The sequence below is a fragment of the Cygnus olor genome, chromosome 26 (assembly GCF_009769625.2).
Source record: "Cygnus olor isolate bCygOlo1 chromosome 26, bCygOlo1.pri.v2, whole genome shotgun sequence".
Lineage (NCBI taxonomy): Eukaryota > Metazoa > Chordata > Aves > Anseriformes > Anatidae > Cygnus > Cygnus olor.
Window position 1 is genome coordinate 2,920,413 of NC_049194.1, and position 24,423 is coordinate 2,944,835.

The window sequence follows — 24,423 nt, forward strand, 5'->3', positions numbered from 1 at the left end:
AACCAAAATACAACTGAGCCCTGCAATCCTGTAATAAAGCAGATGGATTCTCTGCAGCAAAGTCAAAGGGATATCACAGTTTTGCTGTACAAACAGCGACAAGGAAACAAGAAGACACTTGAGACCACATCAGAATAGAATGCAGAAGGTAAATCCCATTCACAAGGGTAAGGCACAGCTAAATCAAAAATCTGAATTTCTCTACACCCTGTCTGAGGCTGCAGATTAACATCACTGTGCCCACATCACTCTCTCCCTCAATCAGACTTTGGCCACTAAAACTACTTTGATAGACTAGTGTATTGAAGACATATGGATGGGTGTACAAGACACAACATCACTGCTCTGACTGCTAGAGATACCACAGTTTGTGAAGAAAGAAAAGAGTCTTTATCCTCACACTCTATCATATGCTCGTATTAGCCAGAAGTGACCATAATCACAGACACAGTATGGAAAGAAGAGTTGTACTTTAGTTCTCCACAAGAGACAGTCAAGCTGAGCTGCATGGTGACATGTGGACTATAAAATTGGAACAACAAAAGTAATTCCAGCTGATGCAAGTCAAATAAGACTTCCCATCTGTCAAGATCAAACAGCTGAGCAGTAATTTGTCACATCTCCTGGTACAAGTGCAAATGTTAACTAGATGTCATACAATCTACAATGAAGGTACACTCTACAAGGATTAATCAGATCTTCTTTTAGACATAACTACCAGGGAAACAAACAGACATATGTTCCTTTTTGTTAATCAAGTGCCAATCCTACAAATAGCAACACAGGCACTAATAAAAATATATCTCAGCAACTACTCCATAATCTCTGATGTACACAAGAACAAGACAACCTAACCAACCCTACCTTACCCAAGGCCGATATAGGAACAAGCAAAAAGAGTGCAATCAGCTTGTGATTTCTGCTTTATTGCAAAAAATAAAAGATGACAAAATGAAGGATCTTTTATGTGAGGCATAGAAGAATCAGCCAACAAAACAAATAGTAAAAAGTGCATTTGTGTATATTTTAAGAACAGTTACTGCCAAGATGGACTCAGATATACACACATACTAGTACCAGAAAAGGAAGGAGCAGGAGTGACAGGAATAGCAAGCATGCCTAGGAGGTATTCAAAGGCAACATAAAAGAAACTTGAGAGTTTCTGAATATCCAAAACACTTTGGTGAAGAAGGAAATACTCACTAGCATGAACCTGCAGGCAGCATTTGGCACAGGATATCAAAGGACTGGTTCCATCTTCTCCAATATATGAATTTGAAGGAAGGGGCTCTGTGTTTTCTCCACTTGAGGTAAAGCACATCTCTGGGATCAGAGGCTTGGTCTTTTGTCCGCACTTAGAAAGGTGGACGAAGGAGGTGGTCTCCCCTGCAGAGACTGGGGCAGCTTCTTTATCCACCTGTAAAGACTTAGAGAGAAAATTGCATTGTAAGAATCTCCTCTTCCCTGGTCACAGCTTTAACCTTAAAGTCAAAGCATTTACCCTGCAAAAATGCCTTCCCCTCCTGTCATCCAACACCTCACACCATGCAGCACAAATAAGGAACTTTAAGCTGTAACTTCTCATGCACACCTCCGCCCCCACGCTTTTGCTCCTCTCCCTTCCTTAGGCCTGTACTGAGATTCATAATTTATTTTGAAAGCTGAAGAAAATATTAGAATAATGAGAAGCTTTCCCTATTTTATTTCTGTAAAATCTCAATTCCTAAATTGCAGCTAAAAACAGCAAGGGGGGAAAAATATATTAATAAAAGCAAGACCTCCTCCTCCTCCCCATGACACTCCCATCCTTTTGGCATCCTTCCCTATTCTTTCTGCAAGAATTTCTCCAGAAGAACATTTCAAGGTTTCTGGTAGCAGAGCCGAGTTAAAAACAAAGGATTAAAACAGCCCAGCTATAGCCAGTTTTCCTCACAACCATTATACAACCAATCAGCAATCCTGAATACACGTTTTATTTTTGGTCTGTATAATAAATTAAGACATTTATAATTGGAGAATGAGGTGGGTTCTGCTTTTCTCAGAAAACGCTTCCAACACATACATATGAATACACTGCATGTATTCCTGTCGGATACATATAGCCAGATTTGGCTCTACAAGCATGCAAAAATGAATCAGTACACAACTGGACAAATAAATAATTCACCTGATAAATTTTGCCTTTCTGCTCATAACATAACCCAAAGCATATTAGTAGTTTCTAAGGAATGATGTATACGCTTATTGAGTAAATTCCCATTTTGCTACTTGTTTGCTTATATTCAAAAGTCCAGGCACAGATCTAAACAAGAGTGATCACAGACCAACATGGCACTGTTTCGCTGCATGAAAGAGTGTTTGCAGTGCAAACCCATGTATGTGTGATTTAAATAATTAAAGCTGACAAAGCCAGAGAAGCCAGGACAGATAAAAAAAGGCTTAACCCACTGCCTCTGCCAAATTCAAACGCACTTCTCTGACACAAATTTGTATGAGACTTCCTTCCCATTTTATTACAAAGGTCTGCATCGTAACTTGCACAGTAGCTACCATTTAGCACCAAGCACTGACGCATCGATCTGAGAAGATTTGGAAATTACCTGGTTATATGGGTAGAAGAGGGTACAGACAGCACAGTATGGCTCACTCAGTGCAGCAGCTGCATTGAATTTTCTTTCAGCTGGGAAATTATGTGCTTTATTCTTCCACTGAAGGGAGAGTAAAGATTTCAAAGCCTCTGGGTCGCTCATATCTTCCTCCCCAGAAAATGGAAACATTTCTAGAAGAAAAAAATCCCCAACCGATGGACAGGCTTTAGGACAGGCAAAATGTAGTGATAAGGCAGGGTTAAACAGCTTATGTTTCAACAACACCAGTTGAATAATTAAGAACAGTCAACCCATCCATGGTGCTTCACATGTGTCCGAAATACTTCTTTAACTGGATATAATCTCCACTTTATGGTAGGATAGACAAGGTACAGACATCAATGACCTGATGAAATCGTCCATGAGGAAGAAGAATAAAGAGAATCTGTATTTATTGTCTTCCTAGCTCTCCACTTTTCTAGCCCTAGAAACCTACAACATCCTTTTAATGAGGCCAAGTTCAAAAAACATGATGCAAGGGCAAGGAAACCCCCCTTTCCTTTCTCCAGCTGGGAGCTGTGCTCTCTAACAGACGTGCATGCAGTACGTGCCGGCTTGGTGAGGCTAACCCCCTTCTCCCAGCTGTCAGCAGCCAAGGCCATTTCAACCTTCACAAAGCGCATCCTGTACCCGTTTCTGCAAACACAAATGCTGCCCAGGAGATGCACACGGTTCAAGTTTTCCTTTTACTTTTCTGCAGCTGCTTCACAGCAACTTCCATCAAGTGCACACCACTAAGCCTTCAATTCACATTCATCACCACCTTTTCTTCTGCGGAGCTCTGATAGGTACTGCTTGTGCTAATTAGCTTGCTAATTCTTTGTTTTTACAAAACCTTTAAAAGGCCCTTGGTATTTTATGGTTAAACCACCGCAGAATCTATTCGTGCCAGTCTGGGGGTCCAAGTTTCTTATCAGTCATTATTAAGGAGTTTTGAGTCACTACAAGTGTTACAGAAATTTGCCATGCAAGTCTAAGCATAAACTGCTCACTGCATCACCAATCTGCAAAGCACCCAAAAGAACAGCTTTGGTCAGGGGAATTCAAAAACATCTTAGTGGAGCATCATCCCCAGAGCCCAGCACACGAAACAACATCGTTCACTGCTAATTACTGGAAATCTGCAGTTAATGCTCTCCTCTCAAAAAATCTAAGCCTCTTCTCCATTCCTACCTCCCCTTCTATATTTTCAAATTCTTATGCTGCTGAAAAAGATAGGAGGAACTTTCAGGAAAACACTTAGAGCTAAGTTTACATCTGAGATTTCGAATGCTCCTTCCAACTAATCTGAAAAGTATTTGTCAGACAACATGGGAAATTTGGTTGTTTGATCAATCCTTTTTTGAGATTATGAACACTGATTGTCTTTGTAACTCTAAAAGGACGATTCCTTTCTAAAATGTCTTGGCTTTCTTACTGCATTTTTATGTTGGACTAAAATTGGTATCCACGGGCTAACAAGAACTGCTAATAGCCCAGCCTTTTCCACAATACCGCATAGCGTTCTGGTGGAAAGGGAAACAAAAAGGAAAGCCTTGCCAGTGGCTGAGCGAGACGTCCCTTCCTAGTGGAAGATAATGCTTGCGCCACGCGCTGACTGCCAGTTCAGGCAGCATCAGCACGCAGCTGGCCCTCTAACAGAACGGATTTACAAGGACGTGTTTTAACAGTGGTCACTTCAGCTAAACACACTTACCAGTCCACATCTCGTGTAGGGTACAGCCGAAATTAAAAAGATCAGTGACCCTGGGGATGCAGATTGATACTACCGAGATAGATTTTCAAAGCACAGCTCAACAGTCACCTCTTAAAGAAATTACGCACCTTTCATGAATTTTTGAGACCTGAGCCAAAACCAAACTATATGTTTCTCCAACTTTTAATCAAAGCGTATCAGGAGACAGGGAAGGATTTGTGATACCAGTGAAATCGATGAAAGCTGATTGGAAACCAGCATCACAATCCATATTGACACAGGAAGAGAAAAAAGGAAATGACTCTTGTATGTGATCACTGCCTTCATTCATCCCAGGATGGATTCCAGGTGAGCCACAGCGTTCAGGATGGCTCCTGTGTCTCCAAAGCAACTTACACACAGGGAGAAAAGGCTTGCAGTTTGTCTCAATTGAATGTTAGTGTAGAATATTGCGTTCCCTTAATTTATATGCTCACTTTTCCTCACTGCAGCCTCCAGATCATCCTTATACATTAGCCCTGAAAAAGCACAGAGTGCAGAGAGCTGCTTCTATTCCCTTGCGGGGAAGAGAAGAATTTGTTTGATCAGATTTTGCCCAGCACTGCTGTAAATCAGTCCCCAAGAAATGCCAGCTCTCACAGAAGCGGCTCCTGAGTCAGCCAGCCAAGTCCCCATACACCATCCAACAAGTCAAAACAGTGAAAGGAATCTGTCTAATGAGGATCCTTCAGCACAGAGTTTGTTGCAAGGTACACCAAAACAAGATAACTAACTAGCATCAACTGCTTTTCTACACTTCACTCCACGTTACACATATGCAGGATATCAAATGCATCACCCCTAGCAAGGAGATAGAGGTACGTACGTACAGCATACCCTACTGCCACACATTTCTTTAAAATCAATGCGTTCTCTGTCCTGTATCCTTCTGAATGTAAAGCTTTATGTTGCTTGAAAGCTGAGACTGGCACCTACACCTTCAAGTACCTGCCCCAATGTGAAAAATCTTACTATGGAGTTTCTATATTCTGCATATTTATAATGTAGGCAAGACCCAGAAGTGGTAAATTATACCACACTACAACACAAGTGAGAAGTAAGAGCCCTTTTTATTTTTTCCCCCCTTTTTGCCCAGATACTACGGAATTTACAGTGACTGGAATGTGAGAAAAGAAAAATCAGTGTACAGTCAAGCACTGAGAGACTTCCTAATTCTCACTTCTGGATCTGTTATGAAAAGTTCGACCCCAACATTGACATGAATCAAAAAAAAAAACAATCAAAAAAAGTTAGAATTTACCATCCCTATACATGTAACAGCAGATCTTATATCCACCTCCCTCTGAAGTGATCTCATATTAATGAATTAGCTAAGAAGAAGCTTTAACTTTGTTACTTACTATGAACTCTTATTTCCCTTTGCTCAAAATGCTGTGTCATTCTGCAACCAGCAAAATATTTTTCTTGATAGAAAAAAGGGTGGGAGGTGAGAAGGGACACCTACAGATGTATTTTGCTTCTAGCCAGGTTATCAAAATGGGAACATGCTGCATTTTCTACCATTTTCTAAGTATAAAGTGCATTTTCCAAGTATAACACAAAAACTCTCAAGCCATCCAATTTTGTTAATCGGCTTCAGCAATTTTTCCACGTTAGACAGGACACACAAGCAGTCTTCATGCTAGTGCAGTACTCACCCTCGTCACTCGAGGTCTCCTGTTTAACAACTGACAATGGGGAGCGGGTGGGTGGTTTGCCTAGTGGATGACGACGACTTTTCTTTATCTCCATCTTCATTTTTGAAAAAGCAGCGGTCTGTAACAAACCAGAACGAGCTAGATAGGAACCCCAAAATGTATTGGCAAGCAAAGGAGACTACAGGACAACAGAAGTAGAATACTTGTCATAAAGAATTGCTGAATTTACACAGCCAACTTTTCATTGCCTTTTGGCTGAATCAATAAAGCCTACCAAGCCAATTACTGTAGTAAATAAAGCCAATTCTGCCTCCTAAGATGTCAGGTACGGGTAAACTGCAATGTTTTCTTAAAGCCAGAGCAGCTTCAAATTTGCCAGTTCCATTGAGAAGTCTGGGTCTACCACACAAACAGCTAGAAAATCTAGTATGAAAATTATGTACAGGGCATATAGGACCAGAATCATTTTACCAGAGCATTACAGTGCATTTTATGACAAATGTATTTATAGTCTGCTGTACCTACTGCTTTGTGCACGATCCAACACTGTAAATACTGCATATATACCAATCACAGTGGCTCATAGTCCTTTTTGGTGAAAGGCACTGAACACGTTACAGGTAAGCTACTTAGTACTAGATATCTAATATCTACATAGTACTATGTATCTAATTTCTAGATATCTAGTACTAGATAAATAATTTCTGAACATTTTCCTCCTTCCTCTTTTGAAAACGGTCCTCAAGAAAGCACTCACCAAGGGAAAAAAGATGCCTGCAATAGATTATATGTCATGAACTGTATTGTCCATGAAAAAGTTATGTCTGCCAACTTTTCCAACTCTAGGTTCTCATTACAGAAAAGATCCGAAGGCAACACTACAGCAGGTCAATACCTGGAAGCATAAAGCACATGCTATCAGCTGTAGAAGTCAGAAACAAGGCAGAAGAATTATCGAAATGCTGGTGCAATCCAAGTTCCCCTGGTGACTACTTAGTTTTCATCGTTTTCTTGGAGTAGCTGTTCTGCAGAAGCCATTTACTTGCAGGGTCTTCCCTGCCTTGCGTTTTAGGTTGATCGTTCCAGTAATTTCTGTATTTATTAGTAGCAGGAAAAGGGATTCCCTATTTTATCTTTTGCAAACAATAACGAGTATTATTAATCAGCTAGCATCAATGCAACGACTTACTACAGACTGAAGCATGAGAAAATAATCTCTTCCTGTCAAAGCAATCTATGGCCCACCAACATGGCACTATTGCACTAGAGGCTCGGGCATAATTTAGGACTCCTGTACTCAGCGTGTTGCTCAAAACCAGCAAATGTTACAGTCGCCTCCTCGGCCATGCATACCTGTAAATCACTAACCTCTGTAGCAATCTCTGTATTTCCTGCTTCCGCATTCTCCTCCTCCTTCACAGGGATTTCCAAAGGGACCGTCTGTTCCCGCCAACCTGGACTTTTTTGTGTCGCAAACTGCTCAAACGCCTGCTGGCAGGACATGCGCTCCTTGTCAAACACCACCTTTTTGGTCCGTGGAACCACATAAAGCATGGGAATGATAGGCCGAGGCTTAAAGTCATCTTCCTCTACCGGCGTCTCCGAGGGATGGATAATGTTCAGGGGAGCCGGGGGCAAGCTCTTTTCTGCTGCGGACGACGTGGGTACTGCTGTGGGTACTGGTGGCCGTGCTGCTGGTGCCTCTTCCTCTGCCAGCTGCTGCTGCGGTGCCGGTGGCAGGGGTGGCTGCTGCTGCTGAGGCTGCGGTGCTTGCAGATGGTGCTGGTGTTGATGGAAAAGGTGCTTCTTCTTCCTCTCACCTTTTACTTTCGGAGGACGGGCCTTTACTTTGCCATCACCTGTTTCAAGAAATGGGCAACATTCAGCTTCACATGTCAAGACTGTCGGGTATTTGATTTTTCCCCCTTTCACCAAAAGACTCCACAACCTCTCTGGGCAACCTGTGTCGGTGTTCATTCGAGAAGAATTGAACAAAAACACCTGAATCATTGTTACTGAAGATTTCTACTGTAAGGCCTTTAAAAACAATGCCTTTAAAGCATGAACCAAATACAACATTGAGCTACATCCATTACAGACGCCGTGCCAGTCCTGGTGACTGAGATATCCTTTCCTAATACTTGCTCCATTTGTCCTTGTTTCTACCTGCTTACCGTCCCTCATGTTATCTGCATGCTGCTACGAGGCTCTCACATAGCTGTGACAACAAAACCACTTTTGGAACACACAGATGTCTCAACCATTTTACCACAGGGGCAGAAATGACCCAGCAAAGTCTTCCCCACCTATCTCTGCAATACAACTCTTTTCAAGGATCCACACAGTCTAATTTTACAGCGGTAGTTAAAATTCCTACTAGCCCTTGTGTGAGTGTCTCTAGGTCAGGAGTGGAGACGCACTCAGAGCTTGCCGTAATCCATTTAAAATGATGTATGTTCCCTTTGCCCAACTCTTCCCCCACTTCATGAATAAAGTTATCAGTTCACTGAAAGGAAAGTAAATAATAGATGCTCCACAGACAGATGCCTGTGCTTGATTCGTTTCATAAGAGATTGTTTTTTACCTGCAGATGCTACGACGAGATGACTTCACTGCAAAAGGCCATTTCCCCACTAATAGGGTGAGGGCTGATGACAACAAAAGACAGAGAAAACCTATTCACCCTAAAAACGAAGCTTTACCGATCCCACCCTATTCAGACTCCTCCAAAGACTGCCAGCCAAGCCTAGTAAACAGAAAATCAGGTAAGCCATCACACAGTAACACAGCATTTGCAGGAGGAAGGGTTTGAAAATAGAAGGTGAATAATCCCACAGTAAGACGAAGTGCCAAAATCCCTGCTGAAACCTTCTAGTGGATACCTGAAGCTGGACATTTCCCACAAGTCTGGTCTGATGACTTTATTTACATTATTTATTAAAAAAAAAAAAGGCAACAAGTCCATCCCAAATAGTATTCTTGTATTCGTGTAGGCAGTCTCTCAGATAAACTGGTTTGTTCCATCACAGAGAAAGGAATATTGAATTTCCTTAGAGAAACAAACATATTGAATGAAAGTCAAATTGGATTTTTCCCCAGTTGCACAAAACCAGATCATATTTACTCCCTATACGATCAGCAAACTCTCTACCCAACAACAAAACAAATGCCATTCACCAGCTTTATTGACTTCTACATGGGTAATTGGACAGCAGCTGCCATGCAGAACTTTGTTTAAAAGTTCCTCCATTAAGATGAACAAACTAGTTTGCAAGTGAATCTATAAAAATCAGAAGACAAGAGAAAGTGAAGTAAAATTCAAAGGCCTGATCTGGCTTATCATGAATACTTCTAGAAAGTGAAAGGATCTTTACAGACAAATCAATGCAGTAGGCTAGCAGAGGAATCCCTATCAGCTGGTCTTCCACAGAAGGAGAAAGGCACAGGTAGCAGAGCTTGTAAACGTGGAAAACAGAAGCACGATGATGGTAAAACTCGCTTGTCTGAAGGTAGTTTGAAATACTATACTGAGTTCACCGAAGTCACAGGTATCCAATACCTCTGAGGGGAAGGGGTGTTGATGGGGAAATGAAACCACTTACACCAGAGCTTACACCATACCGTCGAGCAATGAGATTATCAAAAGCTGCTATCAAGAGAATGGACTTCATCTGTTAGAACAATATCCCCTAGCATCCGGCAAAGGCAATTAGAGATGGACTACAGCATGAATAACTAAGCCATAACTTTAGTTAAATTATTTGTACTGTCAACAGCTCAAAAAGCAACTGTAAAAAAGACACATTAATCTAGCAGATGCACAAGCACAGAGGTAAGATGGAGCTGAACATGGGAGAAAGCAGGGGAATTTTTCCAGTACCTCCCTCTAATGCAGCACTCCATCCTTCAAGATGTTGTCTGTGTTTGTGCGTAGTTGCACTCAAGGGCTTTTCTTCAATCCACGTGGGAGACTGCTGCAGATGAAGTAATCCCAAAGACTATTCCACTGTTCCGAAGTTCCTCCTAAACACTGAGTTCATGTTCCCTTTCAACAACATTCCTTACTTCTAGAAACAGAATATTACCCTGAAGCAGTTCCTGCACACCTAGCACTTACATCTGATACATCACCGGTGCTAACACGACTGATACAAGAGCAGAAAGCAGTGAAAGAAAGTGGTAGGAAAACGCCTTGTACATGCTTCTAGGAATTGTGTCTGTTCAGTTGTTACCAGAAATTCATTGAGCACATTCTGTAAGTATGTATGTAGATGGACAAAGCAACTCCTAGCAATTTGTAAAAAGGTTCTTTTTTCTCTATGTGATTCTAGAAAAGTCCAGAAACAGGAGAGAGTCCCATGTTATGACACTGTTTGGTGATAATCCTTCCATCACACTAAACAGCCTCACCTCTCAATGACTTCACGTTGGAAGCTTAAGCCACCTTGCAGAACCCAACCTTGGGATCTTGCCCCAAGTAAAATCCTCACAAAGCAAATGATCATCTAAAAGATCAGCTATGTATGCAATGGCTTGCTATTATGTGCAGATAACAGCAGAAAAGTTTTCATTTCTGGTTTACTGGCACCTTGATCACAGCATTACTTCATGTCATTACGTACCTAGTTTACAGTCGCAACCCTCAGAGTATGTGTGAGAATGCCATTTAATGAAATATGCTAGAAAACTACACACAACGATTTTGCACCTTGGCTTCTCGTTGCTGCTTTTCACATTAATAAAAAAAAAAATTCTCCTGTGAGATGTATGGGTTTGTAGCCCAGCTCTGCGGGACTCTCACTACACACAGCACAGCAGATAACACCTGCTGACTCACAGGATGTATTTATGCTGCTTAGCACACCCAGGGATGAGCAGAGCTCAAAGGCTCTCTTTTTTAATTTCAAGTCCCCTGACAACCTGCTAAGAATTCTAAATTCATTAATAGCAGCGTAATAAATTATGAATATAACGCTGAGTCATAAAGACAAAAAGAAAACACTTTAAGGTATCTGGGTGAGAAACCCTGAAAACCTCCATTTATTAATATTCAGCTAGTCCAAATAACCAACATGAAGCGTTGAGACCTACTTTGAAACTACCAACGATTACTTTGAAATCTCATTCTTCTTCCTACTCGAGTTCATTATTTCGGGTATAAGTAGGAAATAAAATCAAAGTCAGAGCAAAAGAAAAAAAGGAAGTTAAGGAGAGGAAAAAGCTAAATTGCCATAGCAGGGCCATTCAAAAAGATGCTCTTTTCAGTGTGAAACGGTGAGACACTTGTGAGAGGTAACAGAGACAGTACAAAGCAAGAAAGTAGAGAAATAAATTTGCATATTTGCTATATATTTGTATCTAATAGCCACACCCAGCACTAGACCTCTCAGAAATTGCAGTGTCAACAGTCTAGTTACAGTGACACCTTCTGCAACAGTCCTGAAAATGAGTTTGTCCCTCCTGTGCTAACAGTTAAAGAGCTCTTAACATGTAGCCTAAGCGTATAATTTAGAACCTACTCGGCTAGAACAAAGTTTTTATTGTTTCTCTGCTATTCTAAGGATCTCAGATCTGTCCTTGTCACTTATCTTGTCTCTCAAGGGATATCAGCATTTTCAGGCTATTTATTACAAGTATTAACTATTAAACTTGTGTAAGAGCTAAAGGCATACAATTTAACACCCTGCTGCCACTCTCAAGCTAGGGCAACAGAAATTAACAATTCACACTGCACTACTCCTGCTCTGCATGACAATGATTTTCTAGCTCCTTATCTCCCGTGAAAAACGAAAGCACACTGCCTAGCTAAGAGACCACGGAACCAAAAGACCAATTCTCTAGCCAGAGCTTCCACAAATTTCCTTTAAGATCATCATCAAGGGTCAAGAAGTAGTTTACAGCATCAGTTATCTCCATATGCAAAACAAATAATGGATACATAATGCATGAAAATGAATTCACTAGTGTTTATGAAATGCTTGAGAATGCTTCCAAATGAGAAATATCAACCACTTATCCTTGTGCGTTATGAAAAAAAAAAAAAAAAAAAAAGCTTACTCCCAGCAAGAACTGCAACCCTTCGTACACAGCCAAGAAAAAAAATATCACAAAAAGAGCCTCCAGCAAGATGGCTCACGTCAGGCTTTTGGACTAAACATACACATGAGGAACATGTTACACACAAAGCAAGATATCCTCAGTTTTTGCAATAGGCCTTCAGTCCTATTTTGCTTTAAGTCATGGAGTATTCCAACCAACAGCTTCAAAGAATTTTACAGACACTGTTTGCTACAGGAGGATGATAATATTAATAAAATATTACGTGCACTCTATAGATGTGCCAAAGAGCAGGGAAAGGTTAACTGCAACCTTATCCAAGGTTGCACATAAATTGAGCCATGGATTTGTGGAAAGCAGTTGTCATATCAGCTTCTATTCCTATTTGCCTTCTCCTCAACAGTTTGAAACCTGTGCTTTTATGCACAAGAAATCAAAAAGGACTGGGAGTTCTCATGGACAGCTATTAGCTTCAGCCGTGCAAAGAAAGCCGAAAACTTTCCCTCCTACAGCTCCACTTGAAGAAAACCAAACCTGCAACTTGTATCAGGCAGCAGCTGTGGATCCCACACAACCTAAGGCTAACTTTATTCACAGTCTGTTAAGAAATGGGGAGGAAAGGAGAGAAAGGAGAAAAGATTAATTGCACAAAGGAGTGCACAAATCTTTTCTTTTCAGAGTAGGACGCAAAACATATTTATTTGTTTCTTTATGAAATATTTAAAAATATTCATCCCCTAAAATATATTTTTACAAACCTCTAATAGTTTTGGCAGAACTTTCAAGCTCTGCCAAGAAACCTATTTGGACTGAATCCTTAAACAGAAGAAAAAATCAATCGCTGTTGTAAATGATGGTGTATTTCACTGAGCATAGATTTAATTCTGGGAAAACCTTCACTGGTATTTCAACAGAAATAAACAAGAGCAGACAAGTTATTTACAAATGTGTTTCAGAGAGATAGCTTGCCCCAGCTCTTTGCTGAGGTGATGTGCCATCAGTGAGCAGGGCTCTCACCTTCTCCCTCAATCGCTTTGCTTCTCTCTTCTTCCTCTAGATCTGGCCCCCTTTTCAGTTCCTCTTTTACTTTCACATCTTCCAAGGCAGTTTCAATAGCCATGACATCCCCAAGAGACTTCTGATCCTCTGTTTTATGTCTTCTGGGCTGACTTCTTTTTCTGTGAGACCTAGAAGTACAGAAGTGTGATTTGACATAAAAGAACAGCCTTCAATATATAAAACAATCACCAACTTAAAAAGCTGCATACAAAACAAAAGGATCTTCTTTGGAGAGAAAACACAAGGTAGCTAACAATAGCTGCAGGACAAAACAGATATCTGAAAGGAAACAGATGAACCTTGCATAAAACAACATTTAAGATCCATTCACAGCAGCCATTAATTGTTCTGGTTTCTTAAAGAGCTTTTGCCACCCTAATATAAGCTCATGAGATACAGTTAAAATCATTTTAATTGTATTTTAAATCTATTTTGCTTGTATTTCAAAAAACAGATGAAAAGGTGTTATAAATCTTTCTTTCATCCTCTCTTTCCATTCCATCATTTCTTTTCATTCTCTCAGTGCTTCCTTTTGGAAAACTGCTGGAAGTCTGCAAGCATCATCTTCCACCTCTCAAACACTACCCCAGCACTGCCACTTTCTCAAAACACCAAATAATGAATGCTTATAGCATAAGCAACAGGCAGTCTATGATTTCAGTAGTATAATTCACAGGGTCCAAGGCCTACGAAGAAGCCTAACTAAAAAAAAGTGCACGTTAATGTGCTCAGACTAATACTAACAAGCTAATAGTAATGGTGTCCTCTCTTCAGAATCAACGTCACTACGACGAAAAGATACAGCAGCCACAATGTGAAGGCAAACGCAAAGTCAGATGCCAGGATAATGCCTTTTGGTTGGGACCCATACCAGAAGCCAAGCACCCACGCTGCCACTCACTCACTCCCCTGCAGGGCAGGAGGAGAAAATATGAAGAACAAAAGTGAGAAAACTTTTAGGTCCAGACACAGACAATTTAATAGGTGAAGGAAAGAGGAAATTGAGAGAGAGGGGGAAAAAAAAAGGCAAAGGAAATCACTTACCACCTCCTACTTCCAGGCCAATGCCCAGACAGTCACTGGCAACTATACCCACCCACTCTTCTTCTTCCTCCACCCCAGTTTTTACTGCTGAGCATAAAACTGCATGCCATGGAATATTACCCCTTTGGCCAGTTTGGGCCAGCTGTCCTGGCCTCTGCCTCTCCCAGCCTGCTCACCGGCCAGGGGCAGAGTGGGAAAAGCCTTGACGCTGCACAGGCACTGCTCAGCAGAAACCAAAACAGTGGTGCTATCAGCATTGTTTTAGCCACATGTCCAAAACATGGCCCTGTTCGGGCTGCTAGGAAGAAAGTTAACTCCATCCCAGCCAGACCCAGTCCAGACTTCTCCTTAAAGGATCTGCCAAATAGCTCCCTTCAGTGTGGGGTGCAAGCCTACTGAGCTCTGTTTTTCAGAAGAGACTAATTCAGAAACCTGCATTTTTTACACTGTTTTTTTAGCATGTAGAGATTTTTTATTTTTTTGAAAACAGGATCTTCCATATGGCCTCCCTGTTCCAGGCCCTTGCATCTACCATCATGTAAGAAACCAAACCCCGCTGATACTGCATTCCCTTCCATCAGCCCCAAACTCTAGAAAAGCTGAAATTCAGCTTCACATCCCCAGAAACTCAGTTGCTAATTAGATTTGGAGTACTACAAAGTTAAGAGCCCTTAATCAGGCAACCAACAAAAGAAGGGAAAAAAATTAACCTGAGATGAATGATTAATAGAAAGGAAAGTTGATCCATATGCACAGGAATTTGTAATTGCTAGACTCCAACCATATGGTAGCACTCCAAGTATAGATGTTAACTTCGCACCTGCAAGACACTCATTAGCAGGAACACACAGCTGAACCCAGAAGGATCAACTTTTCACCAATATTCGATGTACACACCGCCTTCTTCGTGTGGGGGGAAATCCAGGTGGGAGAAGACAAACCTGTAAGACTTTTCTGTTACAGCTGAAACTTTCCATAGTTGGTAAGGAAAGCAGTGGAGTAGAATCAAGCTATTTTAAGAAAAGTGTATGTTTTACTGCCATTGTGTAGAAGTGCCAGGCAAAAATTAAGTCACACAACTTTATACTCACGGGAGATAAAAAAAGATCTTTTTACAGCGCTCTTTTGACTCTGAAGTTGTGGAAAAACTAACAGAGGAAGAAAGAACACGTCCGTTTAAAGAAACTGGGCTTCCAGAACTACGAGAGCTGAAGGCTGTACGTTTCCAGAAGTGCAGATGTTCTGTACCTGACATAATTCGCAGACCAGAAATGGGCTTTTTGTGGACTAGACTAAAACAGTCTCTTGCTGAAGCCATAAAGTAAACAAAGTAGTTTTTTTCAAGGTAACTAAGTATGAATGACCTTAGAGAAGAAATAACATCTCTCTTTGCAGAGTTTAAAAGCTACAGTCTCCAAGAGAGATGGCAAAAAAGCAGCTTTGTACTCTTTGAAGTACAGACCACAAAGTGACTTAAAATTAAGTAGATACAACTGCGAAGAGGTCTGTGCAGAGGTGAATCCCATTCTTCCAGTAAAGTCCATCCTGCTGAGAAAAATCAGTCTTCAAGTAAAATTGTGTCTTTCTAAGACATAAGCATAAGAGAGACTACTGATAAGCAGTACTGAACTGCTTGAAACCTGCTCCAGTATAATACTGAAAAAATGTAGGAAACAATGAACAGATAAGAAAAAAAGTAGCTGGATGTTTTACGATAGCTCGGGTTAAAAGAGAGGCTCCTCTGCTAAGCAATAGGTTCAAACAGGGGAAATATCCTTGGTGTTACACATGCAAACGTTAAATATACCCAAGTTACCCTGAATATCCATAGAAAGTATTCCCATAAAGAGGCTCCCAATTTCCAGACATGGAAGAATAGGATGCAGGGACCCATTGGAGTTCAGACGGTCATAGCCCCAAGAGCAGAAATCACACCTGCTGACTCTCAGACCACCCTGTTTTTCCTGAAGCTCACTACAGAAAGAAGAACCGAAAACGTTTTAGGAAAATAACCTCTGGAGCGAAGCAACATTGCAGAGGTCTGTCATCTGTCAAAACGGCCCGCTTATATCTTTAAGAGCATGCCTTTAGTAGACAACACACCTTTCCCGGTTCAGCATTTTAAACTAAGGGCCTAATCATTTCATGTAGAAAAGGTAAGGCACAGGACTACCACTACAAAGCAAAACTAGGTGACCAAAAACTCCTGGAGGACAACAAAGACCAATGCCAGGGAAGGAGAGACACTCTTATTGTATATCCTTTTCTTTGATATACCTGAATGCATCCAACATCATCAAATTACTAGATCTGTAATTTTAAAACTCGAAGTCACTCATAGATCCTACCAAAGATGGCCTCAGAAACCTAAAGACTAATTAAAATTTTATTTCTGGATTTCAAGGAAGTGATGTTTGAACAGAAATTACAAGCGGAACCTTACTTTTAGATGAAGCAGTACAATTTCCAGAAATTGACAACACTCGCATCTGAAATGCAATGAATGGTAGATGAGATCAGAAAAAAATAAGCTGTGTGCGCTACAGAGGAAGCATTTTGGGTAACAGGCAGGCTAGGAATGAGAATGATGTTTAAAAAAAGGGGAAAAAAAAGTGTAAGGGAGCATATGGAAGAGCAGACACTTTACATCTATCTGAGTACATTAAAGCCTTACGATCATTCGATTTCTTGCTACATAGAGTCTCACTCTTCATGCAAGAATGCCAAGGAAGGTAAGTTCTTCCAGTGGCAGCCCACTTCTGAAACACACTAGTCCAATCCCACCTGCCAAGGCACCAGCAGCTTTTTATTGACTATCTGCTTTGGTGACCAGTTAGCTTTGCCCACATCCCCTTAACCATCGGACAAATATCACATCTCTGGCCTGGGTTTGTTCAGGTCATTAGCTGAGCACTCAAGAATGGAAAACCAGAACAGGCAGCTGAGGTTCTCTAACAGGACACAAGAGGAGATCTCAGAAAACTGCACAAATACAAGATGAAGTCTGAGAAACCTTGATGTCCAAAGATTTTCTGTGCCCTTTCAAGGAAGCAGGCATGAAAAACTAATTGAACCAGGAAAACACTTTAGGAGTTACTGTTTTAAGAAACTTGACAGGAGAAAGAACAAAGTCATTGAAGTTGATGAGGGAAGTCACATACCGCTGTTTGTTGTCCTCTTCCTCATCTCCTATCCTATAAAGCAAGATTCCAACAGTAAAAGGTTAGCATGCCAAATTTTCAATTCAAGCATGCTGTAACACAAAAAACATGATGAACTTGCAGAAAATTAATACAGAGATCAAAGGAAGCACAAAAAGGCATGCATAAAATCCCTTTTGCAATTGACAATTTTTTCCTCCTGCCTTCTGATAAGCGAAGCTATAAATGTTTACTATAGATTTTTTGTCTTCTAGGATAAAAGATGGGATGTGAGAGGGCAGACAGTGTCCTACTTTCAAAAAACTTGTGCTTCTATAGTGTTTAGAAGAAACAGAACAATGAGGGAGCATATTACCCGTGAAAAATTAGAAGAGCAAATGAGAGAGTGAGAGAGTTTGAACTATCCCAAACTGAGAATTACCGAGTTTAAAAGCTTAGCAATTAAAATCAAACACAATGCTTAGACAATTTTTTTTTGTCCGTTTCTGTTATCTGCGTGGTCATTTTTTTGTTTGTTTTACCTGCGAAGCAATTTGGCCTTCAATTCTGCCTTCGTCTCATTCCAGGCATCTAGTTCTGGGCTAGTCAGAGCCGTGGGTTTCATATGGTCCAGGACAGCAATATCTTTTCCTTGTTTCCATAAATCGTAACGTTCTGGTTGCAGAACCCTCACAAAGACATCCATGGAAATCTTCACCATGTCTTTGCGGCAAGTACACTGCAAGAGATTTCCAGACACCAACACCATGTCAGATCAGAGGAACTTTCTCTCTTCTCATCAGCTGAGCTTGCCTTCCTCCAGAGGCAAACTGGCCCTCTGCAGGCTTTGTCTGTAAGGCCAACAGTGGGTTACGCAAGGAAGTGCACTGACGCATCCGTGGGTATTTCAACTTGATGAAAAGCATCGCCTCCACCTGCCCTGGGCAATAACAGAGACAGCACAAGCTGCCATACGCTCCAAGGTAGTTGAAGGCTCTGTTCCCCAATGTTTTCTTCTCTAAGCCCACCAACCAAGTTAGAACTTTCTTATAAATGCTATACAGTGTATATATTACTCATCTACTGTCTTACAGTCATTAGACAGTAATAACTTCGGTCAATACAGACCAGAGGTCTGAGTTTGAGCTCAAACCTCCATTTCCCCTCTTAGCCAGTCTCTTCTGGAGTTTCTCAGGCTGAAAAGAGATTAGCAACACCACTTTGTAACTGAAAAAGCCTTAAAGGAACAAAAGCTTAACCTAATGACCAAGGCAGTTAAACTTCATAATTGCACGTCAAAGATGTAGCGTATAAATCCTTCACAAGACAGCAAATTGCAAAACCAAAAATTAAGAACGTTTTGCTGCTGGCAATGCAAGATGGTTTGAACAGACGGACAAGATCTGTTCAGCTGTGTCCAGCTTCCAAAAATTAACTGGTTACTTAGCAAAAGATGGTAAAAATAGTGGAGTGGGAGAAGAATCAAAAGAAAAAGCAGGAATGTACTGATGCCACTAGATGCAGGTAATAGCCAAGACACCGGTTTGGCAATAGCATTATTCAGGAAGCTCAACCCACACAAAAATGGAGTAGAATAAAAATACAGATGTGCATCACAGAAAGCGAGCAGCCAGCCACCCCGCAGTAGGAGCCCCGGCTGCTCTCCATTTTCTGAGCTGATAACGCCGCAACTAACAAAACCTACCTGTACGTTGAGCAGGCTTTTAAAAATCAGAAGAGAAACATCGGTGATTTATAACTAAGAAATTATCACAACTTTACTCCCCAGAGCCCTGATAGAAGACCTAAAGCAGCAAAAAATATCAAAATATTCCTTAACCTCCAGCAATTAACACACAAAGCCCCCGCCGCAAGAAATTACTTTCACCTGTGCACTTCAGGAGACTAATCAAAGCATATGTAGAGAAATAAAAAAGGCCAAACCAACAACATTCTGCGTTTAACCCAAATATGCCTAAGCCAAAGAAAACATGCATCTTTCATTTCAAGTAGCATACGTTCATTAAAATTAACCTCTGGAATGACACTCTTGCCATTGTATTCATCTACACAAAGACTAGTTACAGGTTTTTTTACTTGGATTCTGTTTGCTCTGATGAAGCTCAGAATTAATGGACTGTCTTTCTTCCAAGGAGATTCTCACCCAGGATGCAGACACCAGGCTGAAGGAGCATCTGTTCTTTATGAGCTTCTAACTCAAAGGCGGCACAGGATTGAGAAGGACACAGCAATACAGCAAAATCCACTTGCATCTGGGGGCTGCAACTGCAGCTTTGCTGGTAGGTGTGAAAAGCAGGACCCCTTCTTAGTTCTGCTCTAAGGTTCAAAGCATTGCTTGGCGGGCACCTACACTAAATTGCCTTTCAACTTCAAGTTGAGGATGAGGTAATTCAGCCACTTCACAGGACTTTTTTTAAAGCTGTTTCACCATCCCTCTGTACCTTTTCAAAACCATTCTATCCTTTTTCCTCAGAGAAATGCATGAAATTAAACTTGTCTCCTTTCTTCTTTCATTTTTCACTACCATTAAAAGCCTTATGGCTTCTCAAGAAGCCATCGAGAGAGAAAAGAAAGATTCTTTCTGTGCAGTTCTTGGCTATCCCACTTCCCTCCAGCCCCTGTTTCTCCTTTTGGGCTACCTGCAGTCCTGCTACGACTTGGAAAGCAGCAATCACTGAGCACGTTGAGTGGGAAGAAGTATTTATGGCCAGGCACTTTCAGGAAAACTCGATTCATTTATTGAAAAACAGCGCAGGAAAGAAAGGCTGGAAATGCAATTTGGCCAAAGAATGGCAGGCCCACAGCTGGTGCCCATGTTTCAAATTCCTGCCCAGGCAGAAGCTTCTCACCAGCACCTCCACAAATGCAAGCTTAAGGGATTTGTGTTGAGCACATTCTCAATCACTTTTCCTTAAGAAATGTTAAAAGCGCCTGTGTACTGCTACAAAGAGGAATGCAGAAGAGCACCCCACAGCATACATCACCAGAGAGCTATGGAGATTGACCTCCTCTGCCTTTACAAATATGAAAAATGGCTTAAAAGAGGAACAGCCCACTTCCTCATCCTGACCTGGCACCAAGATGCTACAAGCACGCAGACGTCAATCCCTTCAAATCAAGCGGAGCAAATCCTGAGTCGGACAGGTCTAAAGGTCTCAAGTGCAGTCTCCAACACCACAGAACCACCGGCAGCCTGAAAGTCTCACAACAACGTGAAATATACACAGATTATCGTGACGCCACATACTGAGCTAGCTGGATGCTGCTCCTCACGCTGCTATTCAGAGAAATGACACCGTGGGCTGCAATCTCCAACACGCTGCAACACCAGCAGCCTGCAGCAGCCAAGTTCCTTTCTTCATACACAAATCTAACATGATGTATGTTTATATTTCAATTTTAATTTAATTTTATTGCTTTCACAGTAGCAAGCATGAATAATTTACAAAGCCTTTTTCCTCTGGGGCTTCTCCCAGATCATGCAGTTATATTTCCTCAGCTGCTGCAGTTCTGTCACATTCGTGTTCCCAGAATGGCCAGGGTATTTTTCCATACCCTTCCCTCAGACACAGCAGCAAGATCCTTCTAACACAGCAGACACAATACAACTGCAAAGGGGAACATGCACGTATGTATTAGGGGTGGGAGAGGGAGCAGAAGGGGGAGATCAGAGAAGGAGACTGCAGGGAAAGAGGGGCGAGAAGATTCCTTTGCAACGAATTACCTGCTCTGCTGTATTAGAACAGGGCAAAAAGAGCAAGCCTGTGTTTCCCTGTCAATGACAGCCATCTCCATGTACTGCCCGTTTCCATATACACAGAGTCATATTTATTCCAAACATTCTAAGTATGTGATTTGGCCATAAACACACAAGTTTTCTAAGACGTATTATGCCTACACCACCCCCCTCTGTCTCTCCCTACCCCAATCTCTGCAGAACATGTCTTTCATTTTCCATTTTCCCCCCTCAAATTCTAACACTTTATTACTCCAGTATTATTAAAATGTGTAGAAGCAACAATATAAAATGAACGTGACTACGCTTACACAACCACTAAGGAGAGATAAGAAACCTCGTTTTCTTTATGTGAGGGAAAACGGAACCACAAAGTCCCCATTCAGGTATTCTAGAAATTCCTACTACAGATTTCCTTCCTTTCTTTTGGCAGCATAACACATACCAGTTGTAGACCTGTGAAAGATTTAGAAGTGATATGGTCACCCAAAGCACGGACCATGACTAAAAGGCAACATGAGGGATATGCTTGTCATATCAAACTGGCAGGTGAGAAATATAAGGAACTCTGAGATCTAATCAACCATCTTGGTGCCTCTTCTCTGCCTCTCCCCGCCTGGTAGCCAGACTGCCACACCGACCTGCTCGGGAACAGCACGGCTGGAGGAGTGACAGATCAAACAACAGAGTATTTGTCATCAAGGAAGATTCATCTCCGAGGACCAACTGCAAGTTCTGAGGAAAGTGGCAGGGGATAGAAAATAAAACAAAACAGTGTTAGGGGTAGTTCTTTGCCTTCAGTTACAGGGTATTTGAGACCCAAAACAGCAACAAGACGATAGGAACTTCCATATTCACCAAGTCTACAGGAACCTATTTGTTCCATCTTCTGAAGACTTTCGCTAGCCCCAGCTCTCCTTTTTCATAAGCTAATGACTTTGCTACCCATATGGGATAAAAATACACAAAGCCAATTTGCAAACAAAAAACCTAGAAAAATAAGGAAATGCAAAGGTGAAACACTTTTCCAACACAGAAAAACAACAAACTTCCCCTATTTCCTACTTTATTATCTGTTAGAGTTGGAGACTGTGGTGAAATACCTGACCGCACCAAGAACCGTCTCATCAATAATAATTCAGTGATAGTTAGAAATGTGTTAATACTGAATGTGTAACTGTTATCTTATTTGCTATTTTATTTTTAAACTAACAAGCATATATAAAATTACAGTCAAATGAAAAGACGAAATGATCTATGAAAAAATGTAGCCTCATTCAACCTCGTTGTTGTAAGGATTCCTTCCCTCACTTCCCAGGTATTACCACTAAACTGAACCCCATCTGTTCTGTAACATAGAAAGAGTTAACGTAAAACGACCCTTCTCCTTACGTAGGAATAGTCACAAAAATGATCTATGTAAATTGGCACATCTGGTTCTCATAGAAAAAAACCTCACATTTAGATGAAGTCAGGGCCTGTTGCAAGCACAGCTGTTTAAGACTCAGCTAGCCTCCCACTTTGCCTTAATGGAAGTTTGAACAGAAAAAAAAATACAATGCACTCAAAGTTAAGTTCTTTCAGCTATTATGCCGTCATTAAATGGAAAACCTAAATCTTTGCTTAAGGTTTTTTTTGTCTGCTTCTTTGTAACGATGAAGCCTAAAAGCAAGTTACTGGGAAAGAAAAGATGGCTATGTCCAAAAGGTCAGAAAATTCTTGCCGTACGTTATAGGAATACACACTGCTCACACAGAGAACACTCCTAAACGTTTCTTTATGAAGTGCCAGGACAAGATATAAAGCTTCAGCTTTCGGTGGAAACACAAAATACTCTCAGTACAATACTTCTAAACAGCTATCCAACTGCTTATCCAATTACAGATGTGTTCCTTGAGATCTAGTTAATACTCACCCACTACGACAGAAAAAACTAGTCTGGGCTCCAGTTTATTTCCCTTCCCTTCAGCCCAAAGTTACATTTCCACTCAGCCCCTTAGCGAGCAATGCTCCCAGAGACAACCAAGTTTTCAAAAGTGACAAAAGCACACAAATTGCAGGTAGGTGCCTAAAAGATGAGTGTTGGGTATTCTGCACGTCACTGAGGAGTTAAACTTTGAAAAGAAGGAGAAAAACCTAAAATGCTTCGTTCGTGTGCTTAATGGTTGGTAGTTGAAAGCTTGTGGGAAGGGAGATGAGTCTTGACCCCCTGTTTCTACTCTAATTACAAGCATTGCTGTAAGTCTCAACAACAAACCAGTTCATTAGGAAACCCACTGGAAATCCTCCACAGAGTTTCATAAACAAAACAATTAGGCAAAGACTTCCAAGGACTCCCCCTGGTCCCTGGCCGCAGGGCATGCTTTCTCCTCACTTGCTTCCTTAACTTGCTGCCATAATGTTCCGTGCAGATTTCTGTGGGCAGAAGAGCTGGGTAAATAGCAAGTGGTGGTAGCTGGGGAGGCAGTTTTACCCACTCCTCTGCAACATTCAAAATTCAGTATAGAGTGCTATGTGACATGCTTTATGTTAGGCAAATATAATAACACCCCATCCAACTCGCAGGTTACTGCTGATATGTTACATGGAGATGTGTCAGCCTTTCCCCCCACCATGCTATTTCACAACTACTGCCAGAATCACTTTTTTTTTTTTAAAGCTCTTCTACTATTCCGTAGACTACACCTGTACAGTTGCCAACTACTCCTGAATCTTTCTAAAATATTCCATCATTGTTCCTGAGAGATGGACACAACCCCAGCGGGTGAGGGTCCAGCACTGTGTCTCTGAAAAGGCTGAAAGGACCAAGAAAGAAATTCACTGCTCTCACCAACACTACCAAAAAGGGACTCGGTGAAATACCAGCTCCTCTGTGTTTGGACAGACTCGTTCCAGTATAAGGAATAAACAAAATAAGACTAAATCATAACCACTGGATAAAAGCCTACAGTGAACACCATTCTGACGTTATCTCAAGCTATTATTTCTTCCGCATCGTCAGCCTTGTGGTTGGTGAAAGAAGTCTACAACCGAGCACTTTTGCTGGCAGAAAGCATGTCATGTCAGCGGGTCAGCACTGTGATCGTGCATTAAGGAAGCAGCTACCATGCACTGACATGGCTTAGCGAAGTTCTACAGCTCTGAAGTGACAGATGTACTAGACAATTCCTGCTAAGTCAGTGCAGTTAGCCTTTTATCCTCCTGTTGGATCAACCGCTTCTTATTCATTTTGTTTAAAGAGAAAGCCAAAAGCTGTGATGGTTTGCAGGCCTGTGATATAACAGATGAAGCAGTAAAATCCACCATTTTGTATACCGCATATGAC

At 41.3% G+C, this 24,423-nt stretch overlaps 1 protein-coding gene across 9 annotated transcripts in view; it reads right to left on the bottom strand.

The window, feature by feature from the left end:
- KDM4B (lysine demethylase 4B) overlaps positions 1–24,423 on the bottom strand; it is a 90,998-nt gene that overhangs the window by 15,040 nt on the left and 51,535 nt on the right. For 3 of the 9 annotated variants that reach the window (XM_040537482.1, XM_040537478.1, XM_040537483.1), the window contains exons 9-15: positions 17,884–18,080; positions 17,363–17,395; positions 13,116–13,285; positions 7,395–7,900; positions 6,042–6,159; positions 2,601–2,779; positions 1,204–1,426 (exon numbers count right to left, since the gene is read on the bottom strand). In XM_040537482.1, coding sequence (XP_040393416.1) covers positions 1,204–1,426; positions 2,601–2,779; positions 6,042–6,159; positions 7,395–7,900; positions 13,116–13,285; positions 17,363–17,395; positions 17,884–18,080 — 1,426 coding nt within the window. The remainder of the gene's footprint in view (positions 1–1,203; positions 1,427–2,600; positions 2,780–6,041; positions 6,160–7,394; positions 7,901–13,115; positions 13,286–17,362; positions 17,396–17,883; positions 18,081–24,423) is intronic. The other 6 variants (XM_040537484.1, XM_040537479.1, XM_040537486.1 and 3 more) reach the window with 3 other exon arrangements.